The sequence below is a fragment of the Spodoptera frugiperda genome, chromosome 31 (assembly GCF_023101765.2).
Source record: "Spodoptera frugiperda isolate SF20-4 chromosome 31, AGI-APGP_CSIRO_Sfru_2.0, whole genome shotgun sequence".
NCBI classification, from domain to species: Eukaryota; Metazoa; Arthropoda; class Insecta; order Lepidoptera; family Noctuidae; genus Spodoptera; species Spodoptera frugiperda.
The window spans coordinates 13,033,067-13,054,231 of NC_064242.1; the positions used below are offsets into that span (position 1 = coordinate 13,033,067).

General features: G+C 34.5%; 1 protein-coding gene across 1 annotated transcript in view; it reads right to left on the reverse strand.

Moving 5' to 3' along the window:
* Positions 1–21,165, reverse strand: part of LOC118276304 (uncharacterized) — a 79,536-nt gene that overhangs the window by 21,650 nt on the left and 36,721 nt on the right. Inside the window, exon 2 of the mRNA XM_035594564.2 lies at positions 14,180–14,269. Within this exon, the coding sequence (XP_035450457.2) occupies positions 14,180–14,269 (90 nt within the window). The remainder of the gene's footprint in view (positions 1–14,179; positions 14,270–21,165) is intronic.

Here is a 21,165-nt window from a genome sequence, read left to right on the forward strand (position 1 = left end):
TAAAAACTGGTCTTAGTATTTAAACTTACGAAGGTATTTACTTCAATAGGTATGATTTCTTCATATTATTATATTTACTTCACATTTAGTATGAGGTTTTCCTGTGAAAATGTTTTAAACCTACAGTTTCTAAGCACCTACAATTTCTACATACTAAATAAAAACTAAAATTAGATATTTTCTATCCAACTATTACGAGAAGAAACGTCAAAATAAACTCAAAGGTTACAATCTCTTTAAAAGCCCAGATAGAGTAACTAATATTTATTCTAGTTTACCATCACACCAAAGCTCTAGATTACATTATTTTGGTCTAAATTGGAGCGGTGGCTGAGCAACAGGTCGTACAACATGGAGCGAGTTAGATTCCCACACGAAGCAACTCTTTGTGATCCACAAATTGCTGTTTCGGGTCTAGATGTCATCTGCATGTGAAATTGTATGTTTGCAAACGCACGCACGACACGAGAAAATCCTAGTGTGGGGCAATGATTAAAATGAAAAGAAAAAAACGTACAGAGAAAACGCGGTCTCAAAGATCTCCGGTCAGTAAAAGGGGGTCACCAGTAGATGACGACTGATTCGTCACAAGCTTCATAAGAAGCGTGTCCAATACAAAACGAAACGTCATTCACGAAAGTGCAAGTTTTACTTTCGCTCTCCGTTAGGTAAGTACTATGTTCATAAGCGCAGCGATATAAGACGCAAAGCAGCGTGAGCGGATAAACATTTTGTGATGTGCGAAATTGTGTATTGCTTTGTAATTCTCTCTGTGGATGTCGATCCATACATTTTTCAGTATATTACACACATAAATAACAGAGACCATATTTATATAGACTTTTAAAACGTTAATACAATTAAAATCTTAAAGCTTAAGACTTTAGAAATCTGAAGCATGTAACAGAAACAATAAAATTAATCAATTATCGAACAGAAAGTAAGTATCACACGTGACACAGGATTTTTACCTCTTGTATCGCTTAAATAAATCGCTCCGCTTATCACGATGGGAGCTGGTTATCATCGTCAGCGCTACGTATAAGGTCAAGGTGAACGAACTGGTTCAGTGGATCACTGTCGCTGGAAGTGTGACGCGGTTCGTCTGCTGCCTCTTTATGACTTGCGCTACAACTGCTACAAGCTTTACCGGGTAAAACAAGTGTGTATAACACTTATTTATTTATTTTTAGAAAATTCTAGATTGTGTTTTGACATTACCTAGATTTTTTTATTTGAAATTCTATTACTTTTGGGAACATGGATTATGTTATTACTTTTTTTGCTGCTACATCCTCCCAAAACCGCTGCAATTCCTGTAAGCCAGGATCTTCAGTAGATACGACCATGAAAACATCAGAACCCTAAAGTTCGATGCGTCCCTGTCTTGCATCCCGCAACGAAATAAATCAGACAATAGTATTAGAGGAGAGCAAAAAAAACGATTATTTTATTACGATTGATTTTTAAATTTGGAGATCCAAGAATACAATTACCAATAGAAGTCGTGAATTTAAGATCATCTGATTAATGAAAATTCAATCAATGAATCCGTTTACATTACTTACAATGTTGATGTTATCAAGAGAACCAATAATTCAATAAACAAGATTAACTGCCTGAAGATAAATTCTATTTAAATAATTTTAACAGACTAGTTTACCATGGTTTTTATGAAATTAAGACCTTATGCAATCTAGTAATGACTAGCCTAGACCTACCAATATAAACAAGGTCCTCCTTTCCGCACGTATTAACTTCAGAAAAATCATATTGCATGCAGACAGTTAGTGCTTAAAGAGTAATTACATACTAAGAGAGAGCGTTGCTAAATTCGATCCGGTACTGTACGGGGCGATTACCGCAGTACAAGTAAATGATCGTAAAGTTCAAGGTGAAGCAACTGGGCCAGTAGTCGTGAATGAGATCGAAGCCAGTGAGAGTTATTATGGTAATAAGGATTTACATTTTCATTCATGTGTTGTAATTATGTAATGTGATGAAGGCGCAGAAAGTGACCGAGACGAATCAGTTAACGATGTACAGTAAGTAGTAGAAGCTGCAGAGGTCTTTAAAGATGATGACCGTGACTGATGTGCTGATGAAATATTTCTACGGTCTAGTAATAGCAGTTAGATTTATTAGAGGATTAGGGTTCATAATCATTGTATAACGTTGTATCTATTTTTCCTGTTCCGGTAAGTAAATATGTAATGTATACCTGCTTAGTTTTAATTAGATAGATTGTGATCTCTGTTTTTTGGTGAATCTTTTTTAATTAGAAAAAGTGCGACTACGAAGACTATTCGACTTTGAACACTTTTTGACTTATTAATCAAAATGTGTAGTTAGTAGTCCTATATTTTACAATTTAGGCTTAGGTGGGGCTAAAGCGTGAGGTAATGTGCAGTGGTATGTATTTTCTATGAAAACGTTAATTAAGTCTAATGTTCAAATGAAGGCTACTAACAACTAAGTAACATGTTTAAAGTAATAAACATGAAGGGTCATTAGTCTTCCAAAAGGAATTCCACATTCACTTCAAACGGACCACGGACACTGTTTAATGATGATGTGATCAACAAATACAAACATATGTACTCTTGACTGCGTATGGGACCCTGGTAGGTGCCCTGAGGCAGTCTGAACAAATTCGTTTATTCAAACAATTATGTCGGTTTGTTTTAGATGTTCTGCACCCACGAACATTATTTAAGTAGCAGTAAAATCAATTTTGCAATATACATTTCATAACATTGCAGAGATTTGGTAACCGACATGACATTAGGATTATTATGTGCCGAAAAAATACTCTCACAGTACATTGAGTACTGTTTTCAAATGTCTCTAGGTTATAAGCGGTTGCGGTATGGACATCGTCAGGTGTAAGATAAATGATGTTTTTTTAATACATGGTTGGATTTTCGGTATGCAAAAATGTGAATTGATTGATACAAGTGGCATGGTGATTGTAAATTTTATCATTAGTATTGATGGATGCTAATACATCTGGTAATTGCCTTAACAGTTTCCTAATCTGTTAAAGTGCAGGTGTCTGCTGTAACATTGAAATAATGAACACAAAATTCAATCGTCTATCGCTTTTCACTTACCAGCTTCCATCTAGTCATTGTTTCCGCACTAGTGCAATACAAAAACGCAAGTGTCACCGGCTCATTTCGTAGCTATTGCTAAACTACCACAATAAACTCATAACAATGGGTTTGCGTGTCATTTGTGAGTTAAAAACAAAAGCTGATGCTGAGATAAGGTTCACTGGCAAAACAGTGGAATACAATTTGTTTTATGGACCCAGAATGGAGCCTTGTGGTACTCCTGTTTTAAGATGATTTTACGAAGATGGGACCTTTTTTACAGGTTAAATTAAATATTTTAACAAAAGTATTGGAACGACTGTAATGGCAATTGTATTGCATGACTACTCAAAAACATTTTGAATGGGTTTTTAAAAAGTAGGATTGTATTAAAAACCTTTTAAGTACAACTAATTTTGGTCTTGAATTATTTGTAAAAGTCCAGGGAAGGTTTCAAAGGTGAAAAACATTTTACAAAGTTTGCCGGTTCAGCTAGTAGAAAATAAATAATATCTACCAATAATTTGTTTCTTTATAAAAGTTCCTAAGATCATAATAATTGCAATCTTCAAAATGGTAGAAGGTACGGTCACATTTCTACGAAACAAGGCTAAAACGTTTACTTTTACATCGATCGATCTTCGTGCCTTCGCGACAGCGCTAGGTATGCGCCCGCGTGTATAGGTCAGGGTTGCCACTGGAACCGTTTGCTTGTCCCCGTGTAACAGTGGCGTGCGAACCCTATTGTTTGGACCTTTAGCTTTAAGTTTTGCACCACAATCTGATGTACTTGTTTCTTGATTACAATTATGTTTACGTTAATTATGCTTGTAATTATTTTGCCATTTGGGTGCAAGTGTCGTTTAGTGTGTACGAGTAAGAACATGTGTGGTTAATCAAGTTTTAGTATAAAGGGTGTAGGTAGAGGTACCGATGGAAAATCAGATGAGGAAGATAAAGAAATGAAGTCATAAAATAGTTAGATAAAAACATTACGCGCTCTCTAATATACTTGAACCGTTTTAATTTCAGTGATCTCCAACGGTCTAGGACTCCTTATGAATACGGTACTACCTTTTGCAAAGAGGTGGCACATGATCCGACAGACGATTATGACAAGCTGTTTTATGATAAAAACTTGAAAATGCCAAATAATAAATAAATTAATGTGTTTTGATTGTTTTTTAAACTTGACAAATCGCCAATTAACCCAATCAAATCTCAACCGATTTACTAATTTACAAAACATAAAAATAAAACAAAAAGTCTGTTAACTAACTAGAGCCATTAAGGTTAATTGAGGTTTTATTACAAAGGATATTTATAACTATGTTTATAATAACATGTACTACGTATTTACCAGATTATCTTTGTTGTATGCGAGTAGAAACAATTATTTTACAGGTATGTATTACATTGCATACATTGTCTGTACGAGTAAAATGGCTATTACAGTTTTTGTTTTAATTTTGGTTTCATGATCATTAAAAATAAATGGTCTATTGTTTTGAAAGCTCCATTGGTTTATGTGTGAGGCATTGCCAACATGTTACTGGGTCTAGGTCTCAGTAATTTATTTCCAAAAATTGAGAAAAGTACTTTTCATATAATAATTATTTTGTTTTGTCTACTACCGTACCATTTTAGTTCTTTTTTTTCATGGCACAACTAGTAAGTAGTGAAAACAATTTCTCCTTTTTACCATCTCTCTATGAAGATAGAGAGACAACATACATACTTACAATTGAAGAATTGTCTTATAACTTTCGTGGGATATAATAAATTAATAATTATGGTTTTCGACTTGCTTACGTAACTGTTTGACTAGGATCTCGACTAGTTTCAAGCTATCTTAGAGCGTCATATTCATGAGGAACATTGCGTGACATACGATGCGACGACTGCTACTGAATCTGTCTCTATGTTTATCAAAATCAATGGTACAATATGTCTCATTATGCAGAAGTTAATGCTCATTTTTGCAAGTTTCATAATACAAACAGTATGTTTAATTTATAGATTCAAAAGTAGTAAGGAAACTATAAAAAAATAAAATAATTGGCACCTGTGTTAATCAAAGCGATGTTAATTTAAGATTATAATACTAGTACGTAGTAGATCTAGATTTTAGTGTGGAATTGATTTCCATGAATGAATTTAAACTCATCTCATAATTAAATAATCTACATTTATTTATATTAAATAACTAATTATAGAGCCGATAAATATATTATTTAATCCAATACGCAGTTTAAACAAAGACAAATACAAAATTAATGCAATTAATTCGAATAGGTAGTAAAAATAAAGATCTAGACAGCTTTTGGTTAACTCAGACGCAGACGTATTGACGATGGCTAGAATAAATCACGAGACGATCTTTGAATAACAAACTAATGTGTGTGACCTTCTTAATGGACTAAAATAAAACGACAGGTTGTGAGCATGTTTACTAGGTAATCTAGTGTTGCTTTTAATAAGATTTTTAAGTGTGCGAGAGCCATGCTTCGGCACGAATGCGTCGGCTCGACTGAAGTGATACCACGGCCTCACAGAAAACCGACGTAAAACAACGCTTGCGTTTTATGACTGAGATAACCGCAATCCCAATTACGCCCTTCCCAATCCCAGATTCCTCAACAATCCTTAAGTTCCTAACGCGAAAAAGCGGGGCTGGGTAAGCCGTCTCCTCCTTCTGCGAAGCAGCCCAAGGCGAGAGAAGTAATTGGATGATTTTCTCCCCTCCAAAAAAAAAAAACCGAAAGGGCAGGCAATGCACTTGTAACGCCTCTGGTTTGTCGGATGTCCTTGGGCGGTGGCGATTGCTTACCATCGGGTGGTGGCATTTTGACACATCGCATCAATTAGCCACTAACAGCTTCAAATAGCAACATCCTTCAATGTCTTACAGTCTCCCTCAAATTCTATCCACATTCTCAAACACAGGTAGGTACTTAATTAAACATGATAAATATATACAAGTAAATAATTACTTTGGCAAGTCGAGGGCAAACGAAATGATTGCTTGACAGCTGTAAGAGGCAGACATGTTGCATTGAAAGAATGTTTTAATAAACTTTTAATCAACATTATATTATCAAGGATCACTGCACAGTTTAATTACAATACGACTGTTAATAGCTAGTTATAATAATTGTTTTGTTTCTGTAGTCAATTTCAAAGTCAAAGCATTTATTTTCTGTTAATCCTTAATTAGGCACTTTTGAAACATCATATTGCATAGTCCTGCAGTGTGTCTGTCAGTGAAACTAGGTGCTCGTTCCAAAGTGTAGCTTCGAATGGAGAAGAACGAGTAAGAAGCTCCATCATTACTCTTTAAAAAATATATATAGGTATTTTTTACAATCTCTCTGATACATTATTTGATCCTTTACCTATCTCAATCTTGATGGAATCTATAGGTAGTTTTCATTAGAGGGTTAGTAAGCAAAAGACAGGCATAAATTCTCTAAAGCCGGGTCCGCAGCGCCATGTTTTCGTGTTAGCTAACAGGATAACAAAGATTGCTAACTGAAAAAGGGCGTGGCCTAACAGTTTTGTTAGAAAAACTACAATAACATGTTTGCCGAGCTATATAGATAACATCACTCGCGTTCGCCTGCGAGGAGGGAATGAGATGCTTCTGGGATAAAATAAATAACTTTAACAAAAATACAGGTAGTATACTTTATACTTTAAAGACCAATAGATTTACTCAATAATTCTAATTATTTTAATTCCATATACAGTATACACAATGAGATCATGTCACCATCGCCCACACATAGACCCATCTACAGACCGTATGTCAAATTATAACCAGTACGGAGGCGTTTATAACCAATATTATAACAAAGCAAATAACTTCAAATCAATAAAACTCTACACTTTACGACCCAAAGTATCTATTAATGTGTCAAAGTTATGAGATATCTTTTTTTATGTGCACACTGTTACAAATCGAGCTAAGCAAACCAGTATAAACTGATCTTTGAATGTTCACAACGATAGTATAAAGCGAGACAATAATAAATTGGTTTTGTATAGCTAGATGTGTAGTGTACTATCTTTTTATTGTTTGGGCCCGTAGCCAATGTATTGGTTATTAAAAAGGTATTCTATTATTCTTCCTACGGATTCTGATATTGAAATAAAAGCGTTCTAATCTTAAATTGAATATACTGGTACGTGGTAGGAAATTTCTTCACTCTTGTAATCTTTAAACACAACATATCCTCCCAATAAAGCCGAGGCAGATAATTTTATAACTCTTTATATAAAAATATTTTGTGGACAAACAAAAATGGAACTGATGCTAAGCAACAAAAGTGACAATAAAAAGTCATTTTCTGAAGATACTAGCTACATTATCTTACGCATTTTTATATTGGCTCTATAATTTATTTGTGTTTATTGTCATAATATAACATCCATTAGTTTTATGACGTTCAAATTAGTGTAAGATACCGATGACATTTCTTTTTTAAAACCTTGAAAATGGTGATATTTCAGTTGGCCTTGAGAAACTCAACAATCCTATAATAGTTGAATTGATGTGTAACTTGTCATGCATGAGAACACTAGATCAACAAGTTAGCAACGAGGACCGAATGATGCAAAATTTGACATTTCCAATATGCAGCCATTTATTTCAACAGCGAACAAACAATGTCACGATTAAACTCCCATAAATATACCCAAGGGACCCTTATTACGGAGCCTTGATGTTGCGAAACATAATATATCAAAAGACATAAATCTCTTAAATTCAGAAGTTTCCAAGGTTACACTCATGATAACTCTTTAAATGCGCCTCCAGTAATTATACATCTTTAAACTTACGACATTTCAACACTGTATTGAGTCATATTTTGACAGTTACCAAAATTGATTCTTTTATGCGATTAAAAATATTGCTACTAAAATCTTTTGGCACCTTCAAATGGTTGAGTGGATCGATGATTAATGCTTAATTTGAAATGATTAGCGAATGAATATAAAATGTTTTAGTAATTACAATGAGATTAGTGTTTGCAACCTGTATTAAAAATGCATTTTGGTTAGACGACTTGAGCTAAATATAAGTATATTTGATTTTTAAACATGTGAAGTAACTGTTTCTGTACTTATCATTACATTTATTTAATTGTGTCAATGAGATCAGAAAGTATGTTCTCACATAGAACTGTCCAACGGGCCTATCAAGTCATTGAGGGAGGTCTATGTTCAGCAGGGCTGATGTCTTGTGGCTAAAACGATGATGATGATGATGACAACAGTTGCTTTTGCCATTACAAAATAACTAGAATATTCTACATACTATCCCAGAGAAAAATCTATTCGCAATGGCTTTGTTTAAATTTATAAATGATAAATAATGATAAATGATAAATAGATTATAAAATAACACTTTTACACGTCAATATTTCAAATAGCTAGATGAGGCCGGCATTTCCTATCTGACTACTCTGAGAAGAAATGCCGAAACAAACTCAGAGGTCATAGTCTCTTTTAAAGTCCAGACAAAATCAATTAGAGATGTCGGAGAACCGTGCAAGTTTATTCTGTAGTGGTCTTTTGAGGAAAGAACCACAGCAGTTTGAGCGGACCTGTTCAGATGGCAGCACGCATGTGTCAGTTTACAATTAGCTCAGCTGACGGCTGTTGCTGAATGATCCGACGAACAATACTAACCAAAAGAACATTTGGGTAGGCCACACAAATGCTCACACTGTCAGAATATAATTAACTAAAAGTGAAATGACTAGGCAAACTCTCGCACGGTCCTCAAACTAACAATTTTAAAAACAATATGTAAAAAAAAAAAAATATCGAATGATATTAATGTATATCATGTCAAATTGTATAAAAATGTAACTTGTGTTACAAACATGTCAACATGACCTGTGTGGACATTATAGCGGCTCACTCCCAAGCCTGACTATCATCTAAGTAGTCTTTAATTTTATAAAAAGCTTTACTATACAGTTTTTCTTTAATAACATTTTTAAATTTATTCAGGCTCAAACTTTGAATATCGCTGGGAATTTTATTGTAAAAGCGTATGCATTGACATCTGAACGAACCACTTATTTTCTTAAGTCTAGTAGTGGGAACAATATATTTGTTTTTACTTCTAGTGTTTATATTATGTATATCACAATACTTTTTGAATAAATTAATGTTTTTGTGAGCATACACTACATTTTCATAAATGTATTGAGAAGCAACAGTCAATATATTAATTTCTTTAAATAGTTCCCTAAGAGAGTGCCTCGGACTAAGATTATAAATTGATCGAATGGCTCTTTTCTGCAGCACAAAGACAGACTGAATGTCAGCAGCATTTCCCCACAGGAGGATACCATATGACATGATACTATGAAAATAACTAAAGTATACTAATCGCGCTGTATTTACATCGGTTAAATTTCTAATTTTTTTAACGGCATATGCTGCAGAGCTGAGCCTTTTCGACAACTTATCTACGTGTGGAGCCCACTGTAGCTTAGCGTCCAGAGTTATACCTAAAAAGACAGTTGAATCTACAGGGTCCAACTCCTCGCCCTTGATTAGCACGCTGGTTTTCACATGTCTAACATTTGGTGTTGTGAATTTAATGCATTTAGTTTTTGATTCATTAAGTAATAAATTATTGGCACTAAACCAGCGTACTATTTTTGAGAGAGCACTATTTACATGATCACTGACTAATTGTCCACGTTTGAGTTTAAACAATAAAGATGTATCATCAGCAAACAGTACTATCCCATGGTTATCCTTCACAAGGTAAGGTAAATCATTAATATAAATAAGAAAAAGAAACGGGCCGAGAATTGACCCCTGCGGAACACCCATCCTAACAATAGACCCGGAGGAAACTTTTCCGTTAATGTCGACTCTCTGAATCCTATCACTCAAGTATGAAATAAGAAGATCCAGAGAGCTGCCCCGTATTCCATAATGGGATAGCTTCCTGATCAGTGTTTCATGAGAGACACAATCGAACGCCTTGGATAAGTCACAAAAAATACCCAATGCGTCGGCCGAGTCCTCCCAAGCATCATAAATGTTATTAAGAAGTTCAACACCGGCATCAGTTGTTGAACGACCCCTTGTGAAACCAAACTGGTTTCCATGTAATAATTTATTTCTATTAAAGAATCTTTGCAACTGATGTAGAATAATTTTTTCAAAAATTTTACTGAATGTAGGTAGTACTGAAATAGGTCTAAAGTTAGTGGGGTCAGAAGTACTACCCGATTTAAATAACGGAGTTATTTTACTATTCTTCATGAGATCAGGAAACACACCACGATCGACACAGTTATTAAAGATTAGAGCTAATACGGGTGCTACAATATCTATTACAGAGCCGGTAATGTACACTGAATTACCCCACAGATCTGCAGTCTTTTTCTTGTTCAAGGTATGGAACGTTTTGACAATATCTGTATAATCTATGTGTTCGAAAGAGAAGCCTAAATTGCAAGCTGCAACATTTTCTTTTAGTAAAGATTCTGCAACTGTGGGAGATGAGTTCAAAGACTTAGTAGTGGACACAGGAACGTCCGAAAAGAAGTTTTCAAATGCAGCTGCGACTTCTGCATCCGATTTAATTACTATAGATACTATTAATAGGTACTTATGTAGATACATTTGAAGATAAAAGCTATTAGGTACTGTAAGGTGAGGTTGATCTCCTGGCCTTTAAAAACCAATTAATCGAAGAAGAAAGACTTTAAAAGCAATTACCAACAGTTATAATAATAATAGGAATCAAGTGTTTGCAAAATGATTGCCAATAATCATTTCGATGGCTGAAGGATGCACCAGTCATTATTCCTAAATCGTAACGGACGAAGGCCAAATATTAATGAAAGTTTCACGAAGTATAATCAGACTTTTACTATTTCGAAATAGCATTTTAAAGAGGACTCGTATAAGTAATTAAATATAAAGCGTGACTTCTGAAATCGATCTGTAGAACATATTATTAATTATCGGACTTATTAATGTTTTATTTGTTTGGGAATTTCATCATACCTAAATTACCTTTCATCCGCAAAAGGAAATTGCAGCATTAATTGCCCTTATTTGATGAGATATACTGTTACAAAATGACAAAATAAGTATTACTATAGAAAAAAAAGTACAATTTTAGTGTATGTCGAACAGAGTCAACGAATTCGCCCAGAAATTTTAAGGGATCGAAAGCTCTCATACCGTCTACATATTTTTTTTATATAATATTCTGTATAAGTATGTATGTGTGTAATGCAACCAAGGTTCACAAAACCAGAAATATAAATTATCCTCAGATATCGAATCCGCGTATCGAAGGACCACAATATTTTTAAATTTAAATAAATTGTTGTTAAATAGTTGTAAATCAATTGAAATCACGTGGTTCATACTCACATGACTGAAGTTGATTCATCTTGTACCGAAAAACCAATTAAAGGTAAAAATCTTACGTAATTTTGACGTGTCATAAGGCTATAAGAAGGGCCCTTATATGGCGTGGTCATTCGCTGCGTGGGCGCAAACACATCCTGTAGGCAAAGGAATGTGTATACCTAATCGTGATTTATACAAGATCAATAAAAATTTTATTTATGTTGTCATATGATAATATACGCGATATGATATTTGATATATGATATGATATTTTTGTACGCGTCAGAAAGTAACAGATTTGGGAACGAGTCTAGCTAAGAAAGTGTTATCACTGTAGTAGAAGGACAGTAAAGAACTATGGAAACATGGCAGTTGACTCTTAAGTATAATACTGAAATTCAATTTATTCTGTGTTAAGGGTCAGTGACAACCCTAATCTTACCTATCTTATCTATCTATTTCTGATATTCAAGTTAATCATAAAAAGTACTAGTCGTGCCTAAGTATGCAATAACAACACGATTAGACCATTTCTTATGTAAGTGGTACATTAGCTGGAAGTGCACTTTTTGCATCTTTATTTTTTGCGACTAAGTTCAAGATATTGTTTACACTTTAATTGATTAGCAAAAAATGGTACATTATTCGTTTTTCATTTATGTAAGTGCATAGTATAATAATATCATACCACTAAAAGCTTTTCGTCGAAACGATTATTTTCAAAAAGGTAACATGTGCATATGTTAACCAAAAATAATAGTTTACTCACGTAAATATATTGAGAAAATCTCTACTAGTTTCGGGTCACAGAGCAACTCTCCATCATGAGTAGCGCGCGCGCCTACTGGCTAGCTTTTCTCAATATATTTAGGTAAGTAAACAATTATTTTTAGTTAATTTAGTATGTCTCACGATACTTATTTTAAAAACTTATTATGTGTCTTTACTTTTATTTGAAAAGTATCTTTAAGTATATGATTTCGCTAATAAGAAATTGACAAAGAATTACCTACTTCGTGTTCATTGAGTACCAAAAATAATTTCTTCTCATACAAAATTAAAATGTTGTAAAACCCTTTTAAAACACCGACTACTTATAATAAAATTACATAAGAAACATGTGTTCACGTCACCACCATTCAGTATAATATATTGACGGCGGCGCATGAATCGGCTAGTAAAATTATTATGGGTACTTATAATACGACTGTTCGGTGACAGATACTCATACATATAATAATTATTATGTATATATGAGAAGTGACTGTCACAGTGTGTCGGTCTCTTTGTATATGTTGCTGTTGTATGAATGAATTGCAATGAATGAATAGTTCGCTGGTTGCTTCTTTATTGTGCACAATGATATTTCGTTTAAAAGCTTTCATTTCAGTAGTTTTGAATCGTGTATAAATTGATAAATTGTATAACTCGTTTTTGTTTGTGATTTTCTATGACGAGTGTGTGAACTTATGCTTTTACAGATAGTTAGTTACTCTATTTATTCTCTGTGCAAGATTTTTTCAATGCATTTACGTGAGTGAACCGCTACTTTTATTAGTTAACACATTCACTGCCAACGCGGTCATTGCTGACCGACACTAGTAGAGGATTTGCCTTCAACAGTTTTCAGTTGGCAGTTAAAGACTTAACCTATCATGTCTCACAGTAATTTATATCACCTATCTTGAGGAATTTATTAAGTACTCACAAGGGATATTTAAACTTAACAGTTATTAAATTATACAAGTTCATTTGTTTAATCTTCAACTAAGTTTAAGTCTAAGTTTAAGTCATGTAGTAGAATAACTTCTAATTTATATTATTTTTGGTTTTCCTTCCTACATAATTCAAAAGCAATAGTTTTATTAATGAAGGTACCATTACCTTACATAAGCTTCACATTCACACTTAAAAACCTCTTTCAATTAAACCTAACCTTATAAACTTTACACAAAGCAATCAGGCCAACTTTAATTAATTGTAATTCTCTTCTCATTGCAGTATCCGACCACAACACCTCCTGTACTCGACCGTATAAGTGTGAACAACCCATCCGGTAGCTAATTGCTATAATAGCCATATCTAATTGCGTTAAACGTAATCGACAGATAAAACTTCGTGATTCAAAGTGACTTGTTACTTGTTATATAAGGTCGATGTGAATTACATACAATTTTTATCGAGTCTTTGACCCCGTGGTAATGGTTCTAGGTTTTGGTTACTTGTAAAAGGTAGGTCATGAACTTTGTTGTAATTGGTTATTATATTTTTCATAATAAAGGTAATTACTAAAAAACGATACGTATTATCCATTCTATGTAGTATAGTATAAGAAAGAGCTATATAAAAAAATAAAATTATATACTACAAGTAATAGGTACGATGACGATGTTAAAATATCATTTCAATTAATATTTCCAACTCAAAAATTATTGAACGATATTTTATGCAATTTACACCAGCGATAAGATGATTTTTCAAAAGCGTTTACATGTAAATGTCAATGTAAAACTAAAATGTTCTGTCTGTAATCTTAGGCGGATAATCTGTGGGAGATTTTATTTTATTTTTATTCCATAGTTACAGATACAGACGGCAGATTCAAATCGTATACAACACTCTAAATTATAAAGCTTGGGTTAGTTGGAGATTGTTCCTTCGATTAAGTAAATCAAAGACAATACCTGGCAGCCAGTATCCACATCAGCATAGTACCCTGCGCCTCGGCCTAGACATGTGAACCTCGTCAGCGGTACTCTGGGTTTTAGGTCATCCTGGAACAAATAAACATCAGGTTACTGACTGATAGCGACAAGTGCCGAATCATACAGTTGTACATTGTTGGTTGACATTTCAAAAGTACCTAAGTATTTATGATTTAATTAGAATAAATTATTTGACTTTGACTAATAGGACCAAATACAAATTAGATTTAAAGTTGTCTCGTTGGTCGAGGGGTCGCAAGTGTGGTTGTCGGGAAAAGTGTTTGATCCCCGGGTCAGGCACAGTATTAGTAGACTTTTTAGATTCTTCAAAAATGTCAATAGTAGCACAGAATTAGGAATTGTGCCCAGTGTATGGTAATATGCTCACCCCCTATTACACAAATGGTGACAAGTGTGTATACATTGTACATTGGCATTACGTGCCATTATCTGCACCTCTATCCATTCGGGGATAAAAGGCGTGCCGATATACACACATTTAAGTAACGAGTAAGAATATATTTCTCACTACATCCAGTTAATAAAAAAGTAATTAAAACAAACAATATAAACTGACACAAAACGTGAGTTACCAAATAAATGCATTAGAGACCCACATTCAAACAATATACTAAATCGAATCATCTTTAATTGAAATAACTTCATAAAAGGGTCAACGCGTAGGGTTCACATGCGTATCAAAGGTTCCGTATCAAAACATATCTTTAAAGTGACTGTACTTTCAATAGTTTGGATTAATTGATTTATTTGTAAACGATCCGTTACAAAGGAAACATTAAATTAATAAATTGTAAAACGTATAAACATAAAGATACACACAAAAACGTACATATCTTTACTAATATTATAAAGCTGAAGAGTTTGTTTGTTTGTTTGTTTGTTTGAACGCGCTAATCTCCGGAACTACTGGTCCGATTTGAATAATTATTTTTGTGTTGGGTAGTGCATTTATCGAGGAAGGCTATAGGCTATAAAACATCACGCAATGACCAATAGGAGCCAAGCAGAGCGGGTGAAACCGCGCGGAAGTAGCTAGTCAAATATAAAAATACATAGAGTGAAACTTCCTTCACTCTTAATTTACATCTAAAGTAAGTACTGAAGATATTCAAAATGTCCAGTAGTTTCTCTAATTATAATTGTTTTTCAATCTATTAACAAAATGACACAGTTTGTTATTGAATTTACTTTGTTCATTTGATCGGATATAAAAGAATATTATAACGACTTTATGCCCCTTTTTTAAGGGGGAGAAAATCATCTAATGATTTCTCTCGCCAGGGCGAGGCGAGAGGGAGTGTCAGACTCTTACTGACTAAAAACCACCCCGTTCCTACTCCTGCTTTTCAAGCCGGAGCCCTGGTAAACCCGTTAGGTAGTCCGCAGCTTCGGATACATTATACCCCATAGAACCAAAAAAGTAATTGCAGTTACAATTGTCTTACAAAACATAGTCACTATAAACAATTTAAAATATTTAACGACAGACAATTTTAATCTTTCGCCACATTACCCTGGACGTCTTCGCACGAAGCGACGCAGTCGGTCATTTAAACGCATTTAATAAGTAATGACGGGTCACTGGCCACTATCTGAGAACTCTGCAATGCAATTACGAAATGATCCAATGTGAATTGTGTATGTAATGCAAATGGTTGCGAAACTGTTAATTGATGTTACCAAACTGTTTATTTTATTTCACGATCATGTTCTAATTGGTAAAAGGCTAATCTTCTGTTTGATTTGTTTTAATTGTTGTGCGCACAAATATCTATAAATGCATTGGGTAAAGATAAGTGCATTATATTTGTGTAATGTTTGCTTTATATAGAAGATGAGGGGATTTTTTATATTGCAAATGTCGATGATTGCTTATCTTTCTTTAAAAACATAGGTACTCTTGCAAGAAGTTAACACAGAGAACATTTCCTAATCTTCTTCTTTATAGAACAAACAATACTGATTCTTTCGACTTTTATCATAGAACTCAATATTACTCCTTTCACTACAAAACCGCACTGAAGTTCATAGCACCACCAAAATAAATCAAGTACTTAACACCGACAGTGTAAGCGGCGTCAAAATAGCAATAATATGCAAAGTTCACGTAATATTTTAGCATAGCCGTCACCTTCAAATATGAAGCTTGCAGTTAAACAGCTGAACGTAAATGGGCAAACTATTTGTTGCCCAACTACAGAATAATGCATGTGCACATCTATTCAAACGGCACTGACTTAGGCAAAGATAAAGAAACGTAACTATTTGGTAATATGTACAGTGAGAAACTTGCCCGTAATCACACACTAAATTAAATGCATTGGCAGATTAAAAGATTGACCCATACCAGTATAAACTGATTGTCAAATGTGGGGAAAGATCATTCAAAGCCAGACCAAGGTAAACTGGATATTGTATACCTCGATATGTCACCATGTGCACTTATGTGAAAAGATTTGATTATTGTATCTGTTGCTCGATTATTACCAAATACGACATTTCATATTATTGTACAATTAATTGACAGGCAGTTATAGTTATTGTGACAGCTAAACCACAATTTTATCATATGGCCATCATAGCATGTCACTCCAATGATCATCATCTTTTCGCCAGTAGGTAGGTAGATAGGTAGGTTGTCAATCTTCGGAGCTGCGGACTGCTTAGCGGGTTACCGGGGCTTCGGCTCGTAAAGCAAGAGTAAGAACACGGTGGTTTTTAAGTGTAAGGTCCGACAATTTACCTCGCCCAACGCGGGAGAAAACATGGATGACTTTTCCACCTCAAAAAAAAAACGGGTAGTTAATTTATTTCTCTATTGGTATCTAGATTCTTTTAAACCACTCGCTTTGTATGATCTTTCCCCATATTCAACGGTCAGTTTAGACCAAATAGCAAAGAGCCACTAGATTCTAGCAGCTCTTTAACCCAAATTCACACTGAATAACTTCTTTAACTAACATCCTTTACATCGTGAATGCGATTTCAATAAACTTTTTAAGAAGAAACGTTCAATTGTTTTAGACCATTCTATTGTTTATCTTGTTCGTTCAAGTGTAGATACCTATAGACATACTATGTCTATTCATTCGACGGACTATGTTGCAACATGGCATCCCATAGACTTACTGACGCGCACTCTTCATAAAGATGTCCTGATAACTCCCATTGTCGTGTTTTACCTCTACTACCATTGTTTAAGTGTGCAAACAAACTTACATTTACACCCAACTACAAATAATTCTCTATCCTCATCCAAAGATAAGTTCTCATAGAATGTTTTTAAGGTTCATTTTCTGAACTGCAAAGTTAAGTTGGTTTTGATTTCAGTAAGGCTTGCTTGGGAATTTTTATGCTGTCCGTTGTCTTAGTTTCGTAAACTGGTTTCTTCTTCAGTATCTACGAGTAGTTCTCTTTGTTTTGGTCCGAGTGTGCTCTGATTTTGATTAAGATTTTTAATTTTATTTTGCCTAATTGTGTTGATGACAATAACAAACTAACACATTTTGAAACACATCTTGCACTTGTACTATGTTTTTATTTTTATTGTATACAGCTGATGTGTTTGTTTATTTATTAGCGCTAATTTCTGGAACTACTGGTTCGATTTGAAAAAATATTTTAGTGTTGGGTAGTCCATTTATTGAGAAAGCGAAATATAAAACATGACGCTGAGATTAATAGGGGCCGAGCAGAGCGGATGGAAGTGCGACAGTAGTTAGTAAGTAACAAATAATACATTATCTACTGTTATTACTGGCCTAGTTATTCTGATGAAGTCATTATGCCATTTTTACTCTCATAGGTATTTAACAAAATCGTTATCCACTGCTCAGAATTCAGAAACAGAAACACAATAACATAATACAAATACTAGGTTATTATATAACTTCAGACTTTTATACCCAATCATGTAATGGCTACCAATAAATAACCTCCAAACAGGAAAAAAAGAACAATAAACCAAACAAAGAGGTTAAAACAAATTGCAAAATTACATCTCATTTCACCAACAGCATACTAATGCTATGTAATGTATTACATAAATAAAATAGATGCACTTATCTCCTGGGGCCTTACATTACAATAAAATGAGCAGTGCGAGAGGGACGGAGCTATGTAGGTTGTATAGCTCCATCCCTATATATACACAATTGTAATAGCAGACTAAGGCCCCTGCACGGAAACACTAGCCGAGTCCACGATCGCACTGCTGATAACATCAAAATGGATGAATAGAGCAATTCGTATTAGATCTAGATTCCAGATTCCTATAATAACCATTACTTAGTATAAAGTAAGTGTCGACAGAATTGTATCTGGGCTTTGTGTTTGGAAAAAAAAACATTAATCTCTATCTCTAGTCATAATATTGTGAGCTGTTAAATAATGGATACGAATGAAAGATTGTAGTGATAAGGTGTCGATGTTTTCAACACGGAGTCTAAGATAAAATCGAGAAGAAATAAATTCGTTTTTATGTACAGCATAAAAATTTTAAGTACCCTTAACACAACAGACTGAGGACTGTCGATGAAGCGAAAGAGGTATATAAGATTCGTAGCAATTGGCGTTCCATTGTTTCAGCTTACCCCCATGGGAGACAGCCGTGAGGTTATGTATGTAGGTATGTACAGAATAGTCAAAGACCAAAACTGTCTCGTTGATCATGTGATTCGTTTTTCGGAATTTTCTGAGTACATATAGTAAACATGAATTACAATAGAATGGTCTAAAGCAATAGGCTCGACCTCTATTACACGGGAGTCACTCTCTATAACATAGCTTATTATACACCTCTTGGAACCCTTCTCCTTTCTTGCTTCAAGAATTAAATCAGAAATCTGAAAAGCTGTGCTAATAATAATCTGATCAACAACTTATACACGTAAGTCCTATCTCTCAAATAAGAGAAGTAAGGATTAAAACCGATTTGTATTCTCGAGAGATAAGAAAACAAGATCTGTAAGACAATGGATACTGCAACGTGACGCAACAGCAGGAAGGGTTCAATTCGCACGTAACTGCAGCCAACCGCTCGTTGTATGTAATTGTAAACTGAATTGGTAGCAATTTGTTTAATAAGACGTCGCAAAGATTTAGATCGGGAGAAATGTATCTAGTATACACGGTGTAACAAAAAGGGGGTATACATATCGAGTGCATGGTTTCTATATAACATAACAAACGATATGGGAAGGATTATTTAACACGCTTTTATTTAACTCATGTTTTCATGGTAGCAAGTTATGAATTTTTCGAATTCATAAAATTCCAGAAACTAGACATCAAAATTAGGTATATACAGGTACTAAGCGATCAGATTTACAGAAGAAATGTTTCGTAATATTAGCGTTGACCGAGTGACCCCTGTAGTGTTGTCACACGTTTGTATGATTTGAAATCAAGAACCATGCGACACCAAGTTTTTTTTAACGTATTTTGAACTGAAACTTTGTGTAGAGATTCTATTCAACCTGTATTCATCAGTGCTTCTTGATGTATATGGGTATTTTGTTACACGCTGTATATAGTTAGTATTTGTACACTTTCTAATTTTATATAACAGTATTTATAGGACTGGTAGCATCGATTGCAGTCGAAGAACTAGGTTCAATTAAAGGTTGTAGTTGTAGTAATATAGTTTGGGAATGAGACCTTACTACCAATAGTGCACCTCACCTATCCTGAGATTAAAATCATCAACAGTCTATGAGTGGCCAATTCTAACCAAAACCAACCTGGGTGTCTTCAAAGCCCGAGTGAATAGGTTGCTTATGAGCAGACGTGTTCCATCGCAGGCCGCATCATCACTTACCATCAGGCGAGATAGCGGCCAAACGTCGACCCATCAAATATATAAAAAAGCGTCATCTCGCTTGGCATTAATCACCACGCTTGTTCAATGCGGGTTAGCGATTTCAAACTTATAATTTGCCGTTGGTAGGTTTCGAACCCGCACTCTTTTGCACGAGAACCGCCACGGTATAATTATAATATAAACGATATAATTCTCAAATAAAAGTGAATTAAAAGTCGATGGCACCTGTCGCACGGTCACTTTACCATATAAGGGACATTAGCTTAAACTTAATATGTCAACTGTCCGTATAAAGCAGTAGCAGATCTGCCGCTCGATACTACTATAATGGGTCAATAACATACTCTTTGTATATGAATCAAATTATAATTATGTTGTTGTCATTTTAATTATACATTTGTACGTTTGTTTGTATAATTCTATTTTGGGCGTAACGGTAGATAAATATGTTGGAGGTTTCGTAAATATTATCTAAACCAATTCTTTAAACGCTTCAAAAATCAGACAGATATTACGTTTAAAATGTGGGAGAGTCATGCTTCTGCACGAATGGGCCGGCTCAAAAGGAGTGATACTACGGCCTTACAGAAAACCGACGAGAAACCACGCTTGCGTTATATTATGCGCTTGCGTTGTGTCTGTGGTTTGTGTGTGTGTATATGGGTGAGGTTACCGGAGGCCCAATTATACCCATCCCAATCATCCCAATCCCGATTCCCCAACAACCCTCAAATTTCTAACCCCCAAAAGCCCGGCAACGCACTTGTAACGCCTCTGGTGTTTCGGGTGCCCATAGGCGGTGGCAATTGCTTACTATCCGTCTGCTCATTTACCGGTTCATAACATAAAAAACATGGTATGTACTTTTTGACTATGTTAACACCTAACTGAACATAACCTAGTTGTTATTTCAACTTAAATCGATACTAAAACATAAAAAAACAGTCATAAAGCCGAGTCAGCTGATCGTTTAGACTTGGGACCAAATATTTGCTTCAAATATGTTAATATTTGTTTTAGTTCTAATAATATAGCCTTTATGTTAATGTGTCTCCAAAAGCATAATACCTATGTAATGTCGTTAATGTATAGTCTACAAAATATATGTTATATCCGCATATTT